This window comes from Cetorhinus maximus, chromosome 34 (assembly GCF_964194155.1).
Source record: "Cetorhinus maximus chromosome 34, sCetMax3.hap1.1, whole genome shotgun sequence".
In the NCBI taxonomy this organism is placed as follows: domain Eukaryota; kingdom Metazoa; phylum Chordata; class Chondrichthyes; order Lamniformes; family Cetorhinidae; genus Cetorhinus; species Cetorhinus maximus.
In genome coordinates, this window is record NC_135912.1 from 9,654,787 (window position 1) to 9,676,576 (window position 21,790).

Below are 21,790 nucleotides of genomic sequence, written 5' to 3' on the forward strand. Positions count from 1 at the left end.
CGTGCATTCACATACAGGCAATGTAACCCTGATTTAGACTTCATTACCTTACTCCGACTCCATCTTACTATTCTCTACTTCAGTGCTCTCTGCCTCTCCCAACATCCTGGTGTTACTCTGTAATATTCTCTCCTGGTTGCCACACTCCTGCTGAGTTAGTTCAAACCCTCCCCAACAGCACTAGCAAATCAACCCGCAAGGAACTCAGTCCCGGCTCTGTTCAGATGCAACCCGTCCGGCTTGTACAGGTGCCATCTCCCCCAGAGCCAGTCCCAGTGTCCCAGGAATCTAAAGCCCACCCTCCTGCACCATCTTTCCAGCCACACATTCATCTATCTTATCCTCCTATCTCTGTACTCACTTGCACGTGACACTGGGAGTAACCCGGAGATTACTACTTTAGAGGTCCTGCTTGCTAAGTTTCTTCCTAGCTCACTAAATTCCAATTGCAGGACCACATCCCCCTTCCTACCTATGTCGTTAGTACCAATGTGGACCTGACCTCTGGTCTGTTCGCCCTCCCCCACAAGAATGTCGCACACAGCTGAAGGGATGTGCTGTTCGATACGATCTGCCAGACGTTGGAACATACCACCTACATACCTGGCACTGAAATCCATATACCTGACATCCTTGACCCTGGCACCAGGGAGGCAACAAACTATCCTGGAGTCACGCTGACAGCCGCAGAGCTGCTTGTCTGCTCCCATAACTAAAGAATCCCCTATCAGTGCTGTCCTTGCACTCTTCTTCCCCCCCTCCTGTACAGCTGAACCACCTGTGGTGCCACGGGCTTGGATCTTGCTCAACTCCTCCAAGGATCCATCGTCCTCACTGATATCCAGAATGGAAAACCGATTAGTGAGTAGGACCTCTGGGGACTCCTGCACTACCTGCCTGTTTCTCTTGGACTGCCTGGCAGTCACCCATTCCCTGTTTGCCTGCTAGTCCCTAACTTGCGGTGTGACCACCTCTCTGAGCGTGCTATCCACGTCGCTCTCTGCCTTACGGATACATCCCAGTGACTCCAGCCGCTGCTCAAGCTCTGAAACGCAGAGCTCATGCTTGTGCAGCCGGTGACACTTCCTGGACATGGGGCCGGTCTGGGTCATGAGAAGTGTCCACGACTTCCCACATGCCACAGGATGGGCATTCCGCTTGGCTGAGCTGTCCTCCCATGCCTTAAGCTTAAACTTTTAAATCACTTTTTTACTTAAACTTTTGTTAATTTTACTTGCTTTAACCTTACTCTTGTACTATTAACTATAAACTGGCAATTAGTAGAAAGTAGAAATTCTTCACCCTTACTTACAAATCAGGTCCCTCTATTGTGCCTATAAATTCTTACTTTCCCTGTGCTTGTTCAGAAATTTACATTTCTGTACTCAAGCTGTTTTCAATCTCCCGACTGTCTCTCCATTCGGCTGTTTTATTTCCTGAACTCTCGCTGTTTTATCTGCTGAACTCTCACTGTTTTATCTCCAGAACTCTGATTGTTTTATCTCCTGAACTCTGATTGTTTTATCTCCTGAACTCTGATTGTTTTATCCCCCGAACTCTCACTGTTTTATCTCCTGAACTCCCGCTGTTTTACCTCCTGAACTCTCGCTGTTTTATCTCCTGAACTCTCGCTGTTTTATCTCCAGAACTCTCGCTGTTTTATCTCCTGAACTCTCGCTGTTTTATCTCCAGAACTCTCGCTGTTTTATCTCCAGAACTCTCGCTGTTTTATCTCCAGAACTCTCGCTGTTTTATCTCCTGAACTCTCGCTGTTTTATCTCCTGAACTCTCGCTGTTTTATCTCCTGAGTTCTCGCTGTTTTATCTCCAGAACTCTCGCTGTTTTATCTCCCAAACTCCCACTGTTTTATCCCCTAAACTCTCGCTGTTTTAACTCCTTGATGCTTCTCGTCTTGCACTGACTAGGACAGATTCACAAGAATACCAATTCTAAAGGGAACAACAATTTGTACTGCATGATAAGACAGTGCTGATTGGTTGACAAGTTGGGTTTGATTGGTAGAGGAGCTGCTAAGGAGAATGCACCAGGGAACAGTTAACTGCCAAGCTTTTGTTTAAATTCAAAGCTGGAAGGCTGATTCTGATCAGTCAGGCATTGCCAAGGGGAAGGAACCATTGGTTGTTTCCCAAGCTTTTGTTTAGTTGAAAAAAGCACAATGTGTGGACATGGTCTTTCTGTCTACAAAGGACAGGGGGCCTCCATGTGAATATATGTAGCTCCCAGCACACGTAGGTAACCCACACTGTGAACCTGACTGATACTCTTAAATTGGTTGTCAGTATAATTCTTGACACAATCAGGATTGTTTAGTAAGTGTTGTCCAACCACGGAATCGCGTCTAATGTCGGACACTATGGCCTGAATTTTTCAGTCGGCCTGCGGGGGCGGGCCTGACACTCCGATGCATAAAATGACGCGCGATGTCGTGGGGCATGCTTCCTGACATCATCACACTGTCTGGCGATGTTTCGTTCGGCGGGTGCGCACCAGAGTCGGCTGTGCACCCGCCAATAACTGATAGGCTTATTAAGGCCATTAACGAATTAACCAATGTAATTGTTTACACTGCCCGTCCAACCTTAAGGTTGGCGGGGCAGGCGAAAAGGCCAAGCGGCCTTCACGTATTTTAGGAAGCCTCATCCACGAGCGGGATGAGGTTTCCTAAAGCTTTTGTTAATTAAATTTTTAAAATTCTCTGAAATAGAAAGACATGTCCCATCTCATGTGACACAGTCACATGAGGGGACATGCTCAATGACATTTTTAATCCATTTATTTATTGTTTGAACAATAGCTTCAAACTGCCTGAAGCAGCTCCGTGCCTCAGGGAGATTGAAGAGCTCTGTCGTGCGCAGGCCCAGGCCCACTCACACCGAGCCCACCCGCCAACAGAAAAATTCAGGCCTACGTTTTGAGTTTTGCAAGCAGCTGGTTGGATACGGTCAGCACTTTGCCTGTTGCACACAGCTGAAGGGATGTGCTGTTCGATACAATCTGCCAGACGTTGGAACATACCACCTACATACCTGGCACTGAAATCCATATACCGCGTTACCCATGATAGGCAGAACATCTTTTTGACTCAACAGCAGCACCCTGTTAGTGGAGTACTTTGGTTCTGTCTTCACAAAGGAGGACACTAATAACATACCAGAAATGTTGGGGAACACAGGGTTTAGTGAGAGGGAAGAACTGAAAGAAACCAGTATTAGTAGGGAAATAGTGTTGGGGAAATTGATGGGATTGAAGGCTGATAAATCCCCGGGGCCTGATAATCTACATCCCAGAGTACTTAAGGAAGTGGCCCTCGAAATAGTAGATGCATTGGTGGTCATCTTCCGAGATCCTATAGACTCTGGAACAGTTCCTACAGATTGGAGGGTAGCTAATGTAACCCCACTATTTAAAAAGGGAGGCAGAGAGAAAACAGGGAATTATAGACCAGTCAGCCTGACGTCGGGGAAAATTTTAGAGTCCATTATAAAAGATTTAATAGCTGAGGATGTGGAAAACAGTGGCAGAATCGGACAGAGTCAGCATGGATTTATGAAAGGGAAATCATGCTTGACAAATCTACTGGAATTTTTCGAGGATGTGGCTAGTAAAGTTGATGAGGGGGAGCCAGTGGATGTGGTTTATTTGGACTTTCAGAAGGCTTTCGACAAAGTCCCGCATAAGAGATTAGCGTGTAAAATTAAAGCACATGGGATTGGGGGTAGATGGATAGAAAGCTGGTTGGCAGACAGGAAACAAAGAGGAGGAATAAACGGGTCTTTTTCTGAATGGCAGACAGTGACTAGTGGGGTACCGCAGGGATCGGTGCTGGGACCCCAGCTATTCATAATGTATATTAATGATTTAGATGAGGGAACTAAATGTAATATCTCCAAATTTGCAGGGTGGGAGGGTGAGCTGTGAGGAGGATGCAGAGATGCTTCAGTGTGATTTGTACAAACTGAATGAGTGGGTAAATGCATGGCAGATGCAGTATAATGTGGATAAATGTGAGGTTATCCACTTTGGAAGCAAAAACAGGAAGACATTATTATCTGAATGGCTATAAATTGAGAGAGGGGAATGTGCAATGAGACCTGGGTGTCCTTGTACACCAGTCGCTGAAGGTAAGCATGTAGGTGCAGCAGGCGGTAAAAAAGGCAAATGGTATGTTGGCCTTCATAGCCAGAGGATTCGAGTACAGGAACAGGGATGTCTTGCTGCAATTGTACAGGGCCTTGGTGAGACCACGCCTGGAATATTGTGTGCAGTTTTGGTCTCCTTATCTGAGGAAGGATGTACTTGCTATAGAGGGAGTGCAGCGAAGGTTTACCCGACTGATTCCTGGGATGGCGGGACTGACATATGAGGAGAGATTGAGCCGGTTGGGATTATATTCGCTGGAGTTCAGAAGAATGAGGGAGGATCTCATAGAAACCTATAAAATTCTAACAGGACTAGACAGACAGGAAGGATGTTCCCGATGGTGGGAGAGTCCAGAACCAGGGGTCACAGTCTGAGGATATGGGGTAGACCATTTAGGACTGAGATGAGGAGAAATTTCTTCACCCAGAGAATCGTGAGCCTGTGGAATTCACTACCACAGAAAGTAGTTGAGGCCAAAACATTGTATGTTTTCAAGAAGGAGTTAGATATAGCTCTTGGGGCGAAAGGGATCAAAGGATATGTGGAGAAAGCGGGAGCAGGCTATTGAGTTAGATAATCAGCTATGATCATAATGAATGATCTCTGAAGACAGAGGGGCATGTTAATGGGGTGGTGAAAAAGGCATATGGGACACTTGCCTTTATCAATTGAGGCATAGATTACAAAAGTAGGGAGGTCATGTTGGAGTTGTATAGAACCTTGATGAGGCCACATCTGGAGTACTGTGTGCAGTTCTGGTCGCCACATTATAGGAAGGATATGATTGCACTGGAGGGGGTACAGAGGAGATTCACCAGGATGTTGCCTGGGATGAAACATTTAAGTTATGAAGAGAGGTTGGATAGATTTGGGTTGTTTTCGATGGAGCAGAGAAGACTGAGGGGCGACCTGATCGAGGTGTACAAGATTATGAGGGGCATGGACAGGGTGGATAGGGAGCAGCTGTTCCCCTTAGTTGAAGGGTCAGTCGCAAGTGGGCATAAATTCAAGGTGAGGGGCAAGAGGTTTTGGGGGGATGTGAGGGAAAACTTTTTTACCCAGAGGGTGGTGACGGTCTGGAACGCGCTGCCTGGGAGGGTGGTGGAGGCGGGTTGCCTCACATCCTTTAAAAAGTACCTGGATGAGCACTTGGCACGTCATAACATTCAAGGCTATGGACCAAGTGCTGGTAAATGGGATTAGGTAGGTAGGTCAGGTGTTTCTCATGTGTCGGTGGAGACTCGATGGGCCTCTTCTGCACTGTGATTCTGTGATGAATGGTGGAGCAGGCTCGAAGGGCCGAATGGCCTTCTCCTGCTCCTATTTTCTATGTATGTTTCTATGTAATACCACTCGTGTTGCTACTACACAGACCGCAAGATGAAAAGCTTTGACAGCACATCTCTTTATCCAACAATATTGTATTTACATGTCCGTGATGATATTCAGGGCTGAGTTAGACAGATTTTAAATCTGTAAGGGAGTCAAGGGTTTTGGGTGGGGGGGGATTGGGGCAGGGGGAGGGAAGGCAGGAAAGCGGGGTTAAGGGGTTAATTTAATCAGATCAGCCATTAACTTATTGAATGGTGGGGCAGGCTCGAGGGTCAGAGTGGTCTACCGCTGCTCCTATTTCTTATCTAACCCTTAACCTCCTTACCTAACAAAAATCTATCAATCTCAGTTATGAAATTTTCAACTGACTCTCAACCCCAACAGCAAGGCTGGTACAACACGACGTTTTAACATTGTTCACATCATGTAATACCGCGTGTCCCTCCAACAGTTACTAGATGATTTTAGGCACAGTTTACACCAAGAATAATTATCACGGTAGAGTGGGCCAGATTAAATGATGCTCTTTGATCAGAGTTTTGGAACAGTCACATAGATGTTCAAATTGGTAAAGCTGTTGCAATGGCAGAATGAGGAATAGGATGACATTTTGGACAGGCTGCAATGTATGTCAGAAGAAGTGGATGGATAATCAGGAGATCGAGGCCGTTCATTCACACTGCTGAAGCCTGTTTGTTTATTTATGTAGCCTCATGAGTAGTCCACTGAGATTCATCTTCCGCCTCCCCGCCCCCCTCCAAATTTTGTCCCACTCGTGGCTGCACTGGCCCTGGTTGAAGAGTGGGTACCATTTTACTCCTCACCTTAACACCCTAACGCTCTCCATAAAGGAAAAGAACAGACTGGGGCACTTTTCCCTTGAAAAGAGGTCAATTGGAGACTCGTTGAACATCTTTCAAATTATAAAGGGGGTTTCGATGGGGTAGACGTAGAGCAGATGTTTCCACTTGTGGGGGCAGACCAGAACTCGGGGCCATCAGTATAAGACTTAAGTTTACAAAATTCTGAGGGGTATAGACAGAGTAAATGCGAGTAGGCTCTTTCCACTTAGATTAGGAGAGATAAACACGAGAGGACATGGCTTTAGGGTGAAAGGGGAAAGGTTTAGGGGGAACTTCTTCACTCAGAGAGTGGTGAGAGTGTGGAACGAGCTACCATCTGACGTGGTAAATGCGGGCTCACTCTTAAGTTTTAAGAATAAATTGGATAGATACATGGATGGGAGAGGTCTGGAGGGTTATGGACTAGGTGCAGGTCAATGGGACTAGCGGAATAATATTTCGGCACAGACTAGAAGGGCCGAATGGCCTGTTTTCTGTGCTGTAGTGTTCTATGGTTCTATGGTTCTAAGACAGTCACTAATAAACCCAACGGGGAATTCAGGAGAAACTCCTTTACCCAGGGAGAATGTGGGACTCGCTCCCACAGGGAGTGGTCGAGGTGAATAGTATCGATATATTTAAGGGGGAAGCTGGATAAACACATGAAGGAGAAAGGAATAGAAGGATAGGCTGGTAGGGGGAGAGGAGGAGGCTCATGTGGAGCAGGAACAGCAGCATTGAGCAGATGGGCTGAATGGCCTGTTTCTGTGCTAGAATTTCTATCAGGTGATTTTGTTTTTTTGATTTTAAGTGATTATTTGGAACAACCTTTGTGCATTGGGCCCTCTCTGTAACAGCAGCAGGATCCCATTTCAGCTTGTGCTATGTCACCCAGAGCATGAACCTGACCTTGAACAAAGGGTTTTCTCCCCCTAACCTTTCGCTAATATTTTAAATTTCTCTCACTCAGGAATCGACAATGCTCTAACACCGTGTGATGGATGACCTGAGAAATTGTCCTTGCTTGAACTCAGCAGCACAGGTATCAACAGAGCAAGGTGAAAGCATGGCTGAGTGCAGTGGTACACAGAGACGCCAGCAGAGGGACTGAGAGCAGTGTAGGACCATACAGCACACAAGGAGGCCATTCAGCCCATCGTGCTGTTAGTGGCTCTTTGATGCGGTAAATGGTGGGCTTCATTCTTATTCTTATCGAGACGGTGGACAACCTCCCCTCTGCTCTTTTGCCCCATTTCATGCCTCCTGGACTCAACCGTGGCTCAGTGGCTAGCACCTCACCTCTGAGTCCGAGGCTGGAGGTTCAAGCCCCACACCAGAGAGTTGAGCACAAAAATCTCTCCCAGGGCAGTACTGAGAGAGTGCTGCACTGTCAGAGCTGCCACCCTTTGGATACAACGTTAAAACCAAGGCCCCATCTACCCTCTCAGGTGAACACAGAAAGATCCCATGGCACTATTTTGAAGGAGTTCTCTCTGGTACCTTGGCCGTTATTTTATTGCTGTTTGTGGAGGGGTTGCTGTTGCCATGTGTGTTATGATGATATAAAGACACCAATCGCTCATAAGGGATTATGCAAACACATTGTGGGTTCATTTATTGATACTAGCAACCTGTGGACACGGTGTACACATGTATACATGATGTATACATGGACAGAAATCTTGATGGCACTAGCAGCAGAGCTGTGTGTGTGTATGTGTGTGTGTGTGTGAGAACTCTGCTCAAATGCAAAAAAGTGAAACTAAGGCTGGATCACATGACACACTTCCTTCCTAGTGATGTCATGCTCCTATCACACAAAGGAACACTACAGCAGCAGTGCACAAATTGACATTGCAAGGGGTGGGTGCTGTTGGCGTAGTGGTATTGTCACCAGACTAGTAATCTAGAGACCCAGGGTAATGCTCTGGGGACCTGGGTTTGAATCCAGTTATTGAATTTGAATTTAGTTAATAAAACAAATCTTGAATTGAAAGCTAGTCTCAGTAATGGTGACCACGAAACCATTGTTGATTGTCGTAAAAACCCATCTGGTTCACTAATGCTCCCTTGGGGGAGGAAATCTGCCCTCCTTACCTGGTCTGGCCTACAGGTGACTCCAGACCCAAAGCAATGTGGTTGACTCTTAAATGCCCTCTGAAATGGCCAAGCGAGCCCCTCAGTTCAGTTAGGGATGGGCAATAAATGCCACCCCCATCCCATGAACAAATAAAAAAGTGATTACACTTAACAGAAGTGTGTCATTGACTGTAAAGCACTTTGGGATGCCCTTGTGGCTGTGAAATATGCTATATAAATGCAAGTTCTTTCTACAGAGAAAAAAAACACAGGTAACTGTAGACATCAAAACTCCAAGCTGTTTTATTAAAATCTTGAATTCTGTTCTAACCAGAACTAATCATCCTTGATTAAAATGTAACACAAAAGTTCTGTAATATCGGTTGCAAAAATGTTCCCTCACCATGGAATGAGTAGCCACAAACCTTTCGAACCAGAATTCAAACTGAGTTACCTTTACACAGAGCTAAGTGCAGTGCTCTCTCGAAGACACCTCTGCCTCACATAATGACTGATGTGAGTGGAAGACAATGTGCTTTAAGATATGACCAGCCCCGTGAGATAATGCGAACGTTCGGATTTGCAAAGGTTCGAGCTCTCTGTCACGCCCGGCAGAACGGCACCTAATCCAAATCTCAGGCAAGACCTGAACCGCCCAGAGGTGGTCGAAATTCTGAGTGGTTGCCGTGGTGACGAGGAATTCCTAGTGAGGGTGCTCCTGTAATCTTCGCACCTTCAGGTGTGTGATTTAAGAAGAGGTTAATTAAAAAAAAAACATACGCACAGTATAAAAATGACATCATAAAGCAAGAATAGGCAGAAAAATCAGAAATTGAGATGAAGCTGAGGAACAGAACCAATCTCCTATCTCAAGGCCTTTGGGGCCAGATTGGCTTTTCCAGGCTTTCCAGATACAAGACAACCTGGAACATACGAAACTCCTCGCCTGGTCGCGTCAGTTCCAAAGTTTCCCGTAAAAACACAACTCAGAAGCTGGCAGAGGTGAGACTAAAAGGTCTCTTAATTCCAACCAAGGGAAGACTCTCCAATCAGTCAACACATTGGCAGTCCTGTATGCCTCTCTAATGTGTCTGTTCCTTGCACTTGGCTGTCAAAATGAGCCATTAAAAATGTTAACAAATGAGGAAGTTCAGATTTGCGAGAGAGTTAAGACTGGTCCAGAAATCCCAAACTGAACGATGGGGGAAATTCGGCTGGTAGCGTCAGCCGAAAACCGTCCGATTCTCATCAAGTCCAAACCTCCACTGGAACCATTCCTTCTTTACTATTGAGCGGGGGCAGGAGATACTCCTCGCACAGGAAGTAGAGGGGGTACTGGACCAGGAAGCCACGGACGCTCTTCAGCTTCTCCCGGGCTTCCTCGGGAACTGAGGTCACGAGACCGGGCGCCGACACAAACTCTCGCAGCTCCACCAGGCTCGGAGCGGAATTCGAGGGGAGAGACTTGAAAACCTGAGGCGGGGTTGGGGACGAGAAGGAAGATAAGAAATCCAGTCAGACGTTTGACAAATTATCCCGGCGATCAAGAAGACGATTCGACCAAAGACCTTGCGGAAATGGGGGTGGGGAAGAAAAATCACTATTCTAAAACCGGTAGGATCATAGCCTCTCTCTCAGCAAAGTGTCACATTTCTACAAAGTGTGTGAAAGCATGGGACTACACACTACCTGTGAACTCCTATAATCAGAACAGCAGAGGGGCTTCAATCAACAAATATTGTCCGAGAGGAATTGATAACCATCTTTTCCCCTCCCCCCCCATCAAAATAAGGAACTTTGTCCTGCTTTTAAAAGGTCATTGTCACGAGAACTGCCCTACTATAGCCTCACCTCAAGCTTATCTCTAACCTCCTCCCATCCTGCCTTTCACTGTGTGACCCTTAACCTCCTGGCCAACCCCTCTTCACGACCTGTGACAGTCATTGGACATCCTACGCCTTTCTCTCAGAGGACCTCCCCAAACTCCTTCCCTCCACCTCTCCGTTACCATCCTCAAAACCCGTTTTTAATCGACCCTTCCAGCCACTTCTCCCAACGCATAAGTTTCTTCTGTGTCAGGTACCTCATTTGCATTAAAATGGCACTAAAACAAAAGGTGGGTTTGACAAGGCTTTTTGGCTTCTGTTCAATGGAGATCAATTGGACATAAGCTGCATTAAACATCACAAACCTATAGCTCCCACCACCGAAAAGGCCAAGGGCAGCAGGTGCACACCGTCGCCACAGAGTTCCCCTCTGTGCCACATGCTATCCCACCATGGGCTTCACATGCACAGTGTGTAGTGGTTCAACATGGGCATGTACACTGTGGCTGTGAGTTAGACCCAGAGCCTCGCAATAGAACCCACCTGGTCATAAATGGTTGAATTGGTGGTGGCTGTGGCATTCCAGATCTCCTGGAAACACCGGTCACTAACGGGGTCTTCCACATCAGTCATCTGGTCATCGGGAAGTCCAAGGTGTATCCTGCAGAGACAGGGAGAATGACTGAATCCGACAGTCCCAGGAAAATGAACTCCAGGCAATCATGGGCTGACCATCTCTAAAGTCCCTGAGTTAATGGCCTATACTTCCACTGATGTTGCCCCTGCTCTCTCGAATAGACATGTGGACAGCAACCCTCCCAAATACATCCCTAAATTAAGCAGAAATTCTATCAAGTAGAAATTGCTCCCCCTCTTTTCTGGAGCAGGACCAATTTCAAAGCTCTGTGAATGCACTGGGTTGCCTTCTTGAATTCCTGCACTCGAGGTGGTGAAGAGTTCCCAGTGATGGAGCAGCTGAAGATGGTTGGGCCTGGGAGACCCGGGGAGCTCCAACAGCAACATCTTGGGACTGAGATGATTGGCCCCCAACAACCACGCCTAGCACAAAGGCATTTGGTCATGACTCCAACCAGTGGAGGATTTTCCCCTTGATTCCCATTGACTTCATAAGACCCCTTATTACTGCAGCCGGTCAAATGCTACTCGATGCCAAGATCAGTTACGACAGGGGAACTAACAACCATGCTGTCCCACACTTAAGAATGCAGGCTACAATTCTACCCGAAGAGAGATTCCATCAGCAACTCACCAAACCTCTTTACACAGTACCTTCCAAACCTGCAACCACTACCATCTAGAAGGACAAGGGCAGCAGACACATGGGAACACCACCACCTGGAAGTTCCCCTCCAAGCCACACACCATCCTGACTTGGAAATATATCACCGTTCCTTCGCTGTCACTGGGTCAAAACCCAGGAACCCCTACCCTAACAGCACTGTGGGTGTACCTACACCACAGGGACTGCAGCGGTTCAAGAAGGCAGCTCACCACCACCTTCTCAAGGGGCAATTAGGGATGGGCAATAAATGCTGGCCCAGTCAGTGACGCCCACATCCTGTGAAAGACTAAAAAGAAAGTCGAGTTAAAAAACATACTTGAAACATTGAAGTCGAAGGCGATGGGCGAATTTTCCTGCCTGGTATTCTTCACCATCCATTACAGACGTCTCCATCTCAGTATCTTCCACAAGAACAGCCATCTCACTGTCCCGTTTACCCAGCATACTGCGGTCATTGATGTTTGCTGAACCTGGTTGCGAGAAGGAAGAGAACCAAGAATACTTTGAGGTGAAGGGAGATATGCAGGTTGTGAAGGAGGGAACTGGCAAGGACCATTTGGTCTGCTAAACCTCTCTTATCAGTCAAGCTTGTAACATGGCTCATTTATACTTGCTAGAAGTGACATACATTCATACACAGCGACCCATTCTCTGCAAACAAAAGGAATATGTTCAAACCTTGCAACTTTTTTGAATTACCCGGGAACTTGGGGAACCGAGAGCTCACCATTGCTTTCTCCATGGCAACACCAATCAGAGTCGACTTGCCAACCAATCATCTCCCTTTTCTCCTGTTGTATAAATTGTTGTGATGGTTTGAAATTTGGCATTCTTGTAATTGTCCTGATGAGTGTAAGATGAAAAGCTTTGGCAAAAACGCTTCTCTTGAGAAATACGCCTACCCTGTTTGGGTAGAAATGTTTGGCATACACACGGGAAACCAAGCACTTCCTTTTTAACGGTTGGGGTGAATACTGCAGTCTGAGATTCCAAACATTCAAACAAAGTGGGGCAAAGCATGTACCATCCTTCGGCTGCTCACCTATGATGACTTGTCGGTCATCCACGATCATCATCTTACTGTGGATGTAAATTAGCTCCGAGATCAGGCTGCTGTTGAGCTCTGCGTGAGTCCTCAGTCCGCAGAATGAGATGTAGTTCACCCAGTCATCCCCCACTGTGAATGAAAAAGCGACAATGTGAGGGTCTGCTTCCTCTCAAGGGCCAGGGGGTCATGAGGAGCAGGCGTGGGCCACGGCCCAGCGGGCAGGACTCCCACCGCCTGCGCACAGCAAGCTCCCAAAAACAGCACCGCGATAATAACTGGAGCGTGGGTTCTCAGTGACGTTGCTTGAGTGATAAATCGATCGAGGGTTTGCTTGGCCCACACACCGGGGGTGCTGGGGGGTGGGGAAACTCCCCCCACCTCTTCTTCCAATCAACTGCCTGTTACATCGACAGGAAGGAGATTCAGAATTGGTGGATAATGAGTACAGGTAGAGTACCTCAAATCCGGCTAGCCGAAAACCAGCAACGTCCGCAAACTGGACAAGTTTAGAATGGTCCTCGCCTCAAATTTAATTGAAAACAAGTGAAAAAAGAAATCACCTGGACAATTCGGCTAGGTGCTGCATTGGCGCAGCGTGACTCCAGACGAGTTAACCACGCGCTCTATCCCGCAACCCCTGACCCTACCCGATCCGGTTTAATCCGGATTGCCCCCACGGCCCAAAACACCCAACCCAAAATCCGCCAAGATTGGAAATCTGGCATGGTCTCGGGTGTCGAATTACAGGTACTGTCCCCGTACTTGGTTTGATTTTCAAACTCCTGCATTAAGAAAAGGAAGATCCAATGAGAAAGTTTCCTGCTTCAACCCTTTTGAGTGTTCTGCCCAATTCAGTTGGCTTCAGGAGTCCCCCCCCCATCATTAGCCAAACACAAAATAGTGTGAAATTGTCCCCTCCAAACTAAATGGACATTTCTCTCATGCCCAACGAGCATCTAAAGCTCTCTCAAGATATCGGAAAAATGATTGCAAATTGACCAAGCCCAACCCTGCTTCTCTCTATCCTTCCCGTTGGGCTATGGCATCCACGGTTAATGATACAGGGGTGAATGGCATTGTTCAATTAAGTACCTAGAGTACTTGTAAAGGGAGACTGTTGGGAATTGCGTGTAATAGATCAGATGCAGGCATATGTAATGGCGCATTCTGTAAATAAACCAGGAAAAGTATTAGTGTCTAGTTTCATACTTCACCAACTAGGGAGAGATGGTGGTATAGTAGTATTATCATTGTACTGATATTCCAAAGACCCAGGGTAATGCACTGGGGACCCTGTTTCAAATCCCACCACAGCTGATGGTGAAATTTGAATTCAATTTTAAAAAAATCTGAAAGCATGAAACTATTGTCGATTGTTGGAAAAACCCATCTGGTTCACTAATGCCCTTTAGGGAAGGGAAATCTGCTGGTCTGGCCTACATGTGACTCCAGGCCCACAGCAATGTGGTTGACTCTTATGCTAATGCCCTCTGAACAAGGGTAATTAGGGATGGGCAATGACTGCTGACCTAGCCAGCGACACCCACGTCTCATGAGTAAATAAAATAAAAAAAATTCCATGGCAGTTGGTGGAGATTGAATTCAATTAATTAAAAATCTGGAATTGAAAGCTAATGGTCACTGAACTATCGATTGTTATAAAATGTCCCTTTTGGGAAGGAAATCTGCCCTCCTTACCTGGTCTGGCCTACACACGACTCTTAATTGCTTGACTCTTAAACTGCCCTCTGAAACGGACTACCACTTAGTTCAAGGGTAACTGGGGATGGGCAACAAATGCTGGCCTTGCCAGCGACGCCCACATCCCATGTAAGAATTAAAAAAAACTGGCTTGGGATCAGCTTAACACCCACTCGTCGACTGCAATGGTGCTGGCTTCCCACGACCTTTGCAGAGTTGAACATGACCTGGCAGGATATTCGCAGCGCTGTGCAACAGAAAACAGAGACTAAAACATACTCACTGTATTTTTTTAGACGTTCAACGATGGAATATTCACCTCTGCACATGGATCTAGACGACGGGGAAATTTAAAAGCAAGGTTTGTAAAACTCACGAAGAGAATAGCAGCAAAGTGAAACTTTCAGTGCAAGGAGAGATCTGCGGCTTTCTCTCAGTCTGTCTGTTATCTCTGGCGGAGGTCTGGGGGTGGCAATGGGGGGGCTACTGAATTTGGCATCAGTTATTCCGTTCTGGCCATTTCATAATCACAGGTTTATCAAGAATATTTAAAGATTATTGCTTGGAGATGTGCGGGGATTAGTGTATCCCATTTAACTCAGACCCACACCACACTGCTGAGGCTGGGGTGTCACCTGGGAGCTTCCAAACTGAGACTGAATGAGTTTCATTTGGCTCGGACAGTGAGGGTGACAGAATCGCAAGGTGGGTAGTAGAGTCAGTGAGGGATATAGCTCAGAAGGAGACCATTCAGCCCATCGAGCCTGCTCCAGCTCTTTTGAACAGCTCACGCCACTCCCCAACTCTTTCCTGATATCCCTGTAATTTCTTTTATTCCGTCACCGAGCGTTTATCCAATTCCTTTCGGAAGGCAGCTGTTAACTCCGTATCCACCACCCCATCGGGGAGTGAGTTCCAAATCCTAACCACTCGCCGCATTAAAAATCAGATTCTCCAGGGAGCTGGGGTGCAGGTTCAGCCTTGATCTCATTGAATAACAGCACAGGCTCAAGGGGCTGAATGGCCTCCTCCTGTTCCAATGTCCCACGTGGGTAGAGTTCAGGAGTGGTACACCACTACAACATGAGGGGGCAGCACTCTCTGAAAATGGCAAGGTAACAAGTGCCTTTAATGAAGATAAAGTATGTGCTTGGCCTTTGGACAGAAGCTACCCATGGTTGTTCTACACGCACTGAACTAAAATAGATCATTACACCCACTGATTCCAGGTTTACCGGAATGTGAAGTGCAGGATGGTCTGGATGGAATTCCCACCACCGGCTGTTATGTCTCCTTGAAAACCAGGCAACAATGGAGTGACGATGTACACACGGAATCTCTTCTTTGCTCTGGAGAAATTAAGAAAAAGAAACAGCGGTCATTTTCAGCGAGGGCCGGAATTAAATAATTGCATCATCCCCCTACGCCACAGCATTGGAACAGCACAGTGAGCCCCCTACTCAACACCCACCCATAGATACTGGGATTTCAGGGATGATTCAATGGGTTTGGCCAGCATTTGTTGCCCATCCCGAGTTGCCCCTTGAGAAGGTGGTGGTGAGCTGCCTTCTTGAGCCGCTGCAGTCCATGTGGTGTAGGTACACCCACAGTGCTGTTAGAGAGGGATTTTGACCCAGCAACAGTGAAGGAACGGCCAATATATTTCCAAGTCAGGGTGGTGTGTGACATGGAGGGGAACTTGCAGGTGGTGGTGTTCCCATCTATCTGCTGCCCTTGTCCTTCTAGATGGTAGTGGTCGTGGGTTTGGAAGGCACTGTTGAAGGAGCGTTGGTGAGTTCCTGCAGTGCATCTTGTAGATGGTACACACACTGCTGCTACTGTGCTTCGGTGATGGAGGGAGTGAATGTTTGTGGATGTGGTGCCAATCAAGCAGGGCTGCTTTGTCCTGGACGGTGTCGAGCTTCTTGAGTGTTGTGGGAGCTGCACTCATCCAGGCAAGTGGAGAGTATTCCATCACACTCCTAACTTGTGCCTTGTAGATGGTGGATAGACTTTGGGGAGTCAGGAGGTGAGGTACTTGCCACAGGATCCCCAGCCTCTGACCTGCTGTTGTAGCCATAGTATTTATATGGCTAGTCCAGTTCAGTTTCTGGTCAATGGTAACCCCCAGAATCTCAGAAGTGGAGAGTGAGAGAAATTACTTTGAGGAGGTCAACAGGTGATTTTGGTTTATCTGGGCCCTGGTCTTGACCTAAAACGGAAAAGTGATGAGCTACAAGAAAGGGCTAAAGGTTTATGCTCAACATTATTGTAAGAACAGGACCTAATTGGAGCCCATAGCAAGTCTCATGCACAAGACTAAGATCAGTCAAAGTTTTAAGGACCATTTTAAAGGAGGAGAAAGGCACAGAGAGGTGGAGAGGCTTAGGGAGGGATTATCGGGCCTCAGCAGCTGAAGGCACAGCTGTTAATGACGGAGTGATGGGAATCGGGGGATGCTCAAGTGTTCGGAATTGGAGGAGCGCAGAGATCTCGGAGGGCTGTGGGGCTAGGGGAGGTTACAGAGATAGGGAGAGGGGGGGGGGCGAGGCCAAGGTGAAGTAAACCAAGTCGAAAATTGGCGTCAATATCAGATCTTCACGCTTGAAACATTAGAGGTTCTCTGGTCACTGAGCCCTACTTCCTCAATGAACTCGTGTTCCATACTGGAGTAACATCCAACATTCACACAAAGTCATCCAGAGGCCCACGTTCCCTTTGCGGGGCGGGGCCAGGGAGGAGGGAGTGTTGGGGGTTTTGGGGGGGGTGGGTGGGGGAAGGCGTCAGAGAATTTGCACTTTTAAGACCTCACCTGTGTGCTTTGAGAATTCTTTCCACGATAACATCTCCGATCTGGTTAGAGACACTGCCGTCATCGGCACAGGTGATGAAGAACTGATTCTGAGAGGAAACAGGCAGAGACACAAGCAAGGAGGTAAAACACATGCATGACAAATGGGTCGGGGTAGGGTAAGAGACGTGTGAACAGATCCCCACCAAGCAGTTTGTGGGATGGTTGGCGGGTGAGTGGTATAAAGCCAGCGAGAGTTCCTCGCCTACTCCCTGTCTCCCCACCCTCCCCAGACATGTTCAACTTGGCCCCAGCCATCCAATTCTTCATTGAGCACAAACTCAGTTTTGTTTTAATTATTCATTCTTGGGGTCTCGGGATGTTGGCTTCACTGGCTGGGCCCAGCATTTATTGCCCATCCCTAATTGCCCCTTGAGAAGGTGGTGGTGAGCTGCCTTCTTGAACCGCTGCAGTCCCTGTGGTGTAGGTACACCCACAGTGCTGTTAGGGAGGGAGTTCCAGGATTTTGACCCAGCGACAGTGAAGGAACGGCCGATATATTTCCAAGTCAGGATGGTGAGTGACTTGGAGGGGAACTTCCAGGTGGTGGTGTTCCTATGTGTCCGCTGCCCTTGTCCTTCTAGATGGTAGTGATTGCAGGTTTGGAAGGTGCTGTCGAAGGAGCCTTGGTGAGTTGCTGCAGTGCATCTTGTAGATGGTACACACTGCTGCTGCTACCGTGTGACGATGGTGGAGGGAGTGAATGTTTTTGGCTGGGTTGCCAATCAGGCGGGGCTGCTTTGTCCTGGATGGTGTCGAGCTTCTCGAGTGTTGTTGGAGCTGCACTCATCCAGGCAAGTGGAGAGTATTCCATCACACTCCTGACTAGTGCCTTGTGGAGTGGTAGAGAACTGTTGAGCAGAATCACAATCATTACAGTGCAGAAGGAAGCCATTCGGCCCATTGTGTCTGCACCCGCTCTCCAAATGAGCAATTCACTTTCACCCTGCCTTCTCCCTGAAACCCTGCACATTCTTCCTTTTCAGATAACAGCCTAATTCCCTTTTGAATGCTTCAATTGACCCTGTCTCCACTACACTCTCAGGTAGTGCATTCCACACCCTAATCACTCACTGTATGAAAACATTTTTTCTCATATTGTTTTTGCTTCTATAGCCAATTACTTTAAAATTGGTGTCCTCTGGTTCTCGATCCTTCAGCCAATGGGAACAGTTTCTCTCTATCTACTCTGTTCAGACCCCTCGTGATCTTGAACACCTCTGTCAAATCTCCTCTTAACCTTCTATTCTCCTAGGAAAACAGTCATAACTTCTCTAATCTATCTTCATTACTGAAGTTCCTCATCCCTGGAACCATTCTCGTGAATCTTTTCTGCACTCTATTCAATGCCTTCACATCCTTCCTAAAGTGTGGCACCCAGAACTGTACACAATACTCCAGCTGAGGCTGAAGTAGTGTTTTATACAAGTTCAACATAACCTCCTTGCTGTTGTACTCTAAGTCACTCCAGGATACCATGTGTTCTATTAACCACTCTCTCAGCCTGTCCTGCTGCCTTCAATGGCTTATGCACATATACACCCAGGTCTCTCTGCTCCTGCACCCCCTTTAGAATTGAACCCTTTATTTTACAATGTCTCTCCATGTTCTTCCTACCACTTCACATTTGTCTGCACTGAACTTCATCTGCCACCTCTCTGCCCACTCCACCAACTTGTCTGTGTCCTTTTGAAGTTCTACACTGTCCTCCCCACAGTCAACAATGCTTCCAAGTTTTGTATCATCTGCAGAATAGCCTGTTACCATGTTGTAAAATTCTATACAGCAATCGCTGGGCAGAGGACCCGAATACACTGATCAAGTGCTTGCTGGCAATGGGTCTTACCTCAATGTACACAAAATACTGACTGTCTCGGATCACTTGCAGGTAGGCATTGTAGATGGAATGTTCACTCGAACCTGCAGACCAACATTCCACCGATCGGAGGACCTGAAAGAGGGAAACTACATTTTTAAAAATCGATTCATTATTTTACACCCTTTCTGAAGTGGCTCTGACCTTTGGCAGTAGCTGTGAATCCTTCCATATCAGATGGGAACCCTCTCAACGACCAAATGGAGAGGAGCCCCGTCTATTTTGGCCAGGGCAGATACGGTCAGGAACCTATGTCCCAATCCAAGTGGACTGATTAAATGGGGGAAAAAAAAAATCAGGAGGAGGCCATTCAGCCCCTCGAGCCTGTTCCGTCATGCAACCTGATCTCTACCGTAACTCCATCTACCCTTCTCGATTCCGCAGCCCTTAATCCCCTTACCCATCAAAAACCGATCAATTCCAGTTTTGACATTTTGAATTGATCCCTCTCAACCTCAGCAGCTTTTTTTTGGGGTGTGGTGGTTGTGGAAGAGGGTTCCACATTTCCACTCCCCTTTGTGTGAAGTGCTTCCTGACATCACCCCTGAACGGCCTGGCTCGAATTTTAAGGCTCTGCCCCCTTGTCCTGGACTCCCCCCACCCCCCGCCACCAGAGGCATTAGCTTCTCTCTATCTAGGAGTTAAACCAAGGTCTGGTGGGTGCAAAAGACCCGTTCGCTCTCCCTGGTGTCCTGACCAACATTTATCCCTCAACCAAAATCACAAGAACAGTTTCTGTTTGTGGGATCTTGCTGTGTAAACAATTGGCTGCCGTTTTCCTTGCATTACAACAGCGACTGCTCTTCGAAAGCACTTCATTGGTTGTGAAGCACTTTGAGATGTCCTGCGGCCGTGAAAAGCCCGACACAGGCGCAAGGCTTTCTTTCTCTTCCGTTCTTATCCTGTCAAACCCTCCAATCTTAAACACCTCGATTTGTTCACCACTACCCCCCCACACTCCCCACTCCCACCACACTCCCCCCTCCCTCCTACTTCTCCCCCACACTCCCCCCTCCCCCTACACTCCCCCCTCCCCCCACACTCCCCCCTCCCCCCCACACTCCCCCCTCCCCCCCACACTCCCCCCCACACTCCCCCCTCCCCCCCACACTCTCCCTTCCCCCCTCCCCCCTCCCCGCCACCTCCCCCCCACACTCCCCCCTCCCCCCCACACTCCCCCCTCCCCCCCACACTCCCCCCTCCCCCCTCCCCGCCACCTCCCCCCCACACTCCCCCCTCCCCCCCTCTAATCTTCTATTTGAGTAATTGTCCTCCACTAACTGCATTTTGCTTTTGTTGGAAGATGGTGGTGTAGTGGTATTATCACTGGACTGATATTCCAGAGACCCCAGGGTAATTCTCTGGGGACCTGGGTTCAAATCCCACCATGGCAGATGATGGAATTTAATTTCAATAAAAAATCTGGAATTAAAAGTCTGATAGTGACCATCAGAAACCATTGACATAAAAACCAACCTGCTGCAATGCCTTCTGAATAAGCAGGGATGGGTAAATGCTTAGCTAGTGACACCCACATTCCAGTCAAGAGTTCTGTTTGCTGCAGTTCGTAGAGACTCTTTAAATAAACTGCTTACTGTAGATTCAGATTTTGGTAAGTCCTGCCGCATTCTATCTCATTAGCCCTTATTTTTTTAACCTCCTCCAACCATTCAACCCTTCAAAAATTCTGTATTTCTCTGACCCTGGTCTGACCCTAGCCAATTCCCCACTCTTCCATTCACCCACCATTGGGAAAATCTCCAACTTTCTAGGTCATGAGGCATAGCATTCCCCGACTGGAGAGCACCCCAACTCTTCCTCCAAATAGTGGCCCTGGGATCTTTTACATCCACCTGAGATGGCGACCTCCTCTGAACGACGGCACCCCTGACAATGCAGCACTCCCTCAGAACTGCAGCGGGAGTGTTGGCCAGGATTCTCTGGGGTGAGAGTCAAACTCTTGACCTTCTGGCTCAGAGAGTATCGTGATACCCAATGAACCACAGCTGACACCCAGACTGTACAAACAACTTTGTCTCCTGAGCAATTGTCGCCCATCTGTAGGATTGCAGGGAAATAATGAATGCCTTTGAAACTTTTGCTGCTGTATTTGTTAGATGTGTTAAACAAACAGGATGAGTTGCTTTATAGTACAGAACTTAAGTATTGTTGAAGAGGGAGACATGTTGCAGAAGCTTTTCATCTTGCACTCATCAGGACAAACACAAGCATACCAAATTTCAAACAATCACAACAATTTATACTACAGGAGCAAAGGATGCTGATTGGTTGACAAGTCAACTCTGATTGGTTGAGGCATTGCCATGGAGAAAGCAGTGGAGAATGATAGGCTCCCCAAGCTCCCGGGTAAGGCATGAACATATTCCTTCACAGTTTGCAGAGAACATTCATTCCTCTCCTCTCAGAGGGTCATTAGTGTTTGGAATTCTCTTCCCCAGTTGAATATAGTCAAGGCTGGGTTAGACAGATTTTGACAAGGGAGTCGAGGGTTATAGGGGTCGGGGGCAGACAAGAAAGTGGAAGGCAACAATCAGATCAGCTATGGTCTTACTGAGTGGCAGAGTAGGTTTGAGGGGCTGAATGGCCTACTCCTGTGCCTATTTCCTATGACCTTATACACAATGGTCTGCTCTTTGCAAACGAAAGGCATATGATCAAGCCTTGTGCCTTTTTTGAATCACTGTATCTCCTGCCAATGAAAGATGGCCGCCCATACCTGTCTGCGCATACGCAGAATCCAATGACATCAT

The 21,790-nt window shown here is 47.5% G+C and overlaps 1 protein-coding gene across 4 annotated transcripts in view; it reads right to left on the minus strand.

Moving 5' to 3' along the window:
• Positions 1–8,702: 8,702 nt before the first annotated feature.
• The window catches only part of LOC144671765 (phospholipase D2-like), a 93,770-nt gene continuing 80,682 nt past the window's right edge, over positions 8,703–21,790 (minus strand). For all 4 annotated transcript variants that reach the window (XM_078533785.1, XM_078533784.1, XM_078533783.1 and 1 more), the window contains 8 exons: positions 18,990–19,094; positions 17,105–17,193; positions 15,528–15,641; positions 14,576–14,625; positions 12,586–12,720; positions 11,860–12,013; positions 10,784–10,901; positions 8,703–9,887 (listed from right to left, as the gene is read on the minus strand). In XM_078533785.1, coding sequence (XP_078389911.1) covers positions 9,663–9,887; positions 10,784–10,901; positions 11,860–12,013; positions 12,586–12,720; positions 14,576–14,625; positions 15,528–15,641; positions 17,105–17,193; positions 18,990–19,094 — 990 coding nt within the window. In that variant the 3' untranslated portion in view covers positions 8,703–9,662. The remainder of the gene's footprint in view (positions 9,888–10,783; positions 10,902–11,859; positions 12,014–12,585; positions 12,721–14,575; positions 14,626–15,527; positions 15,642–17,104; positions 17,194–18,989; positions 19,095–21,790) is intronic.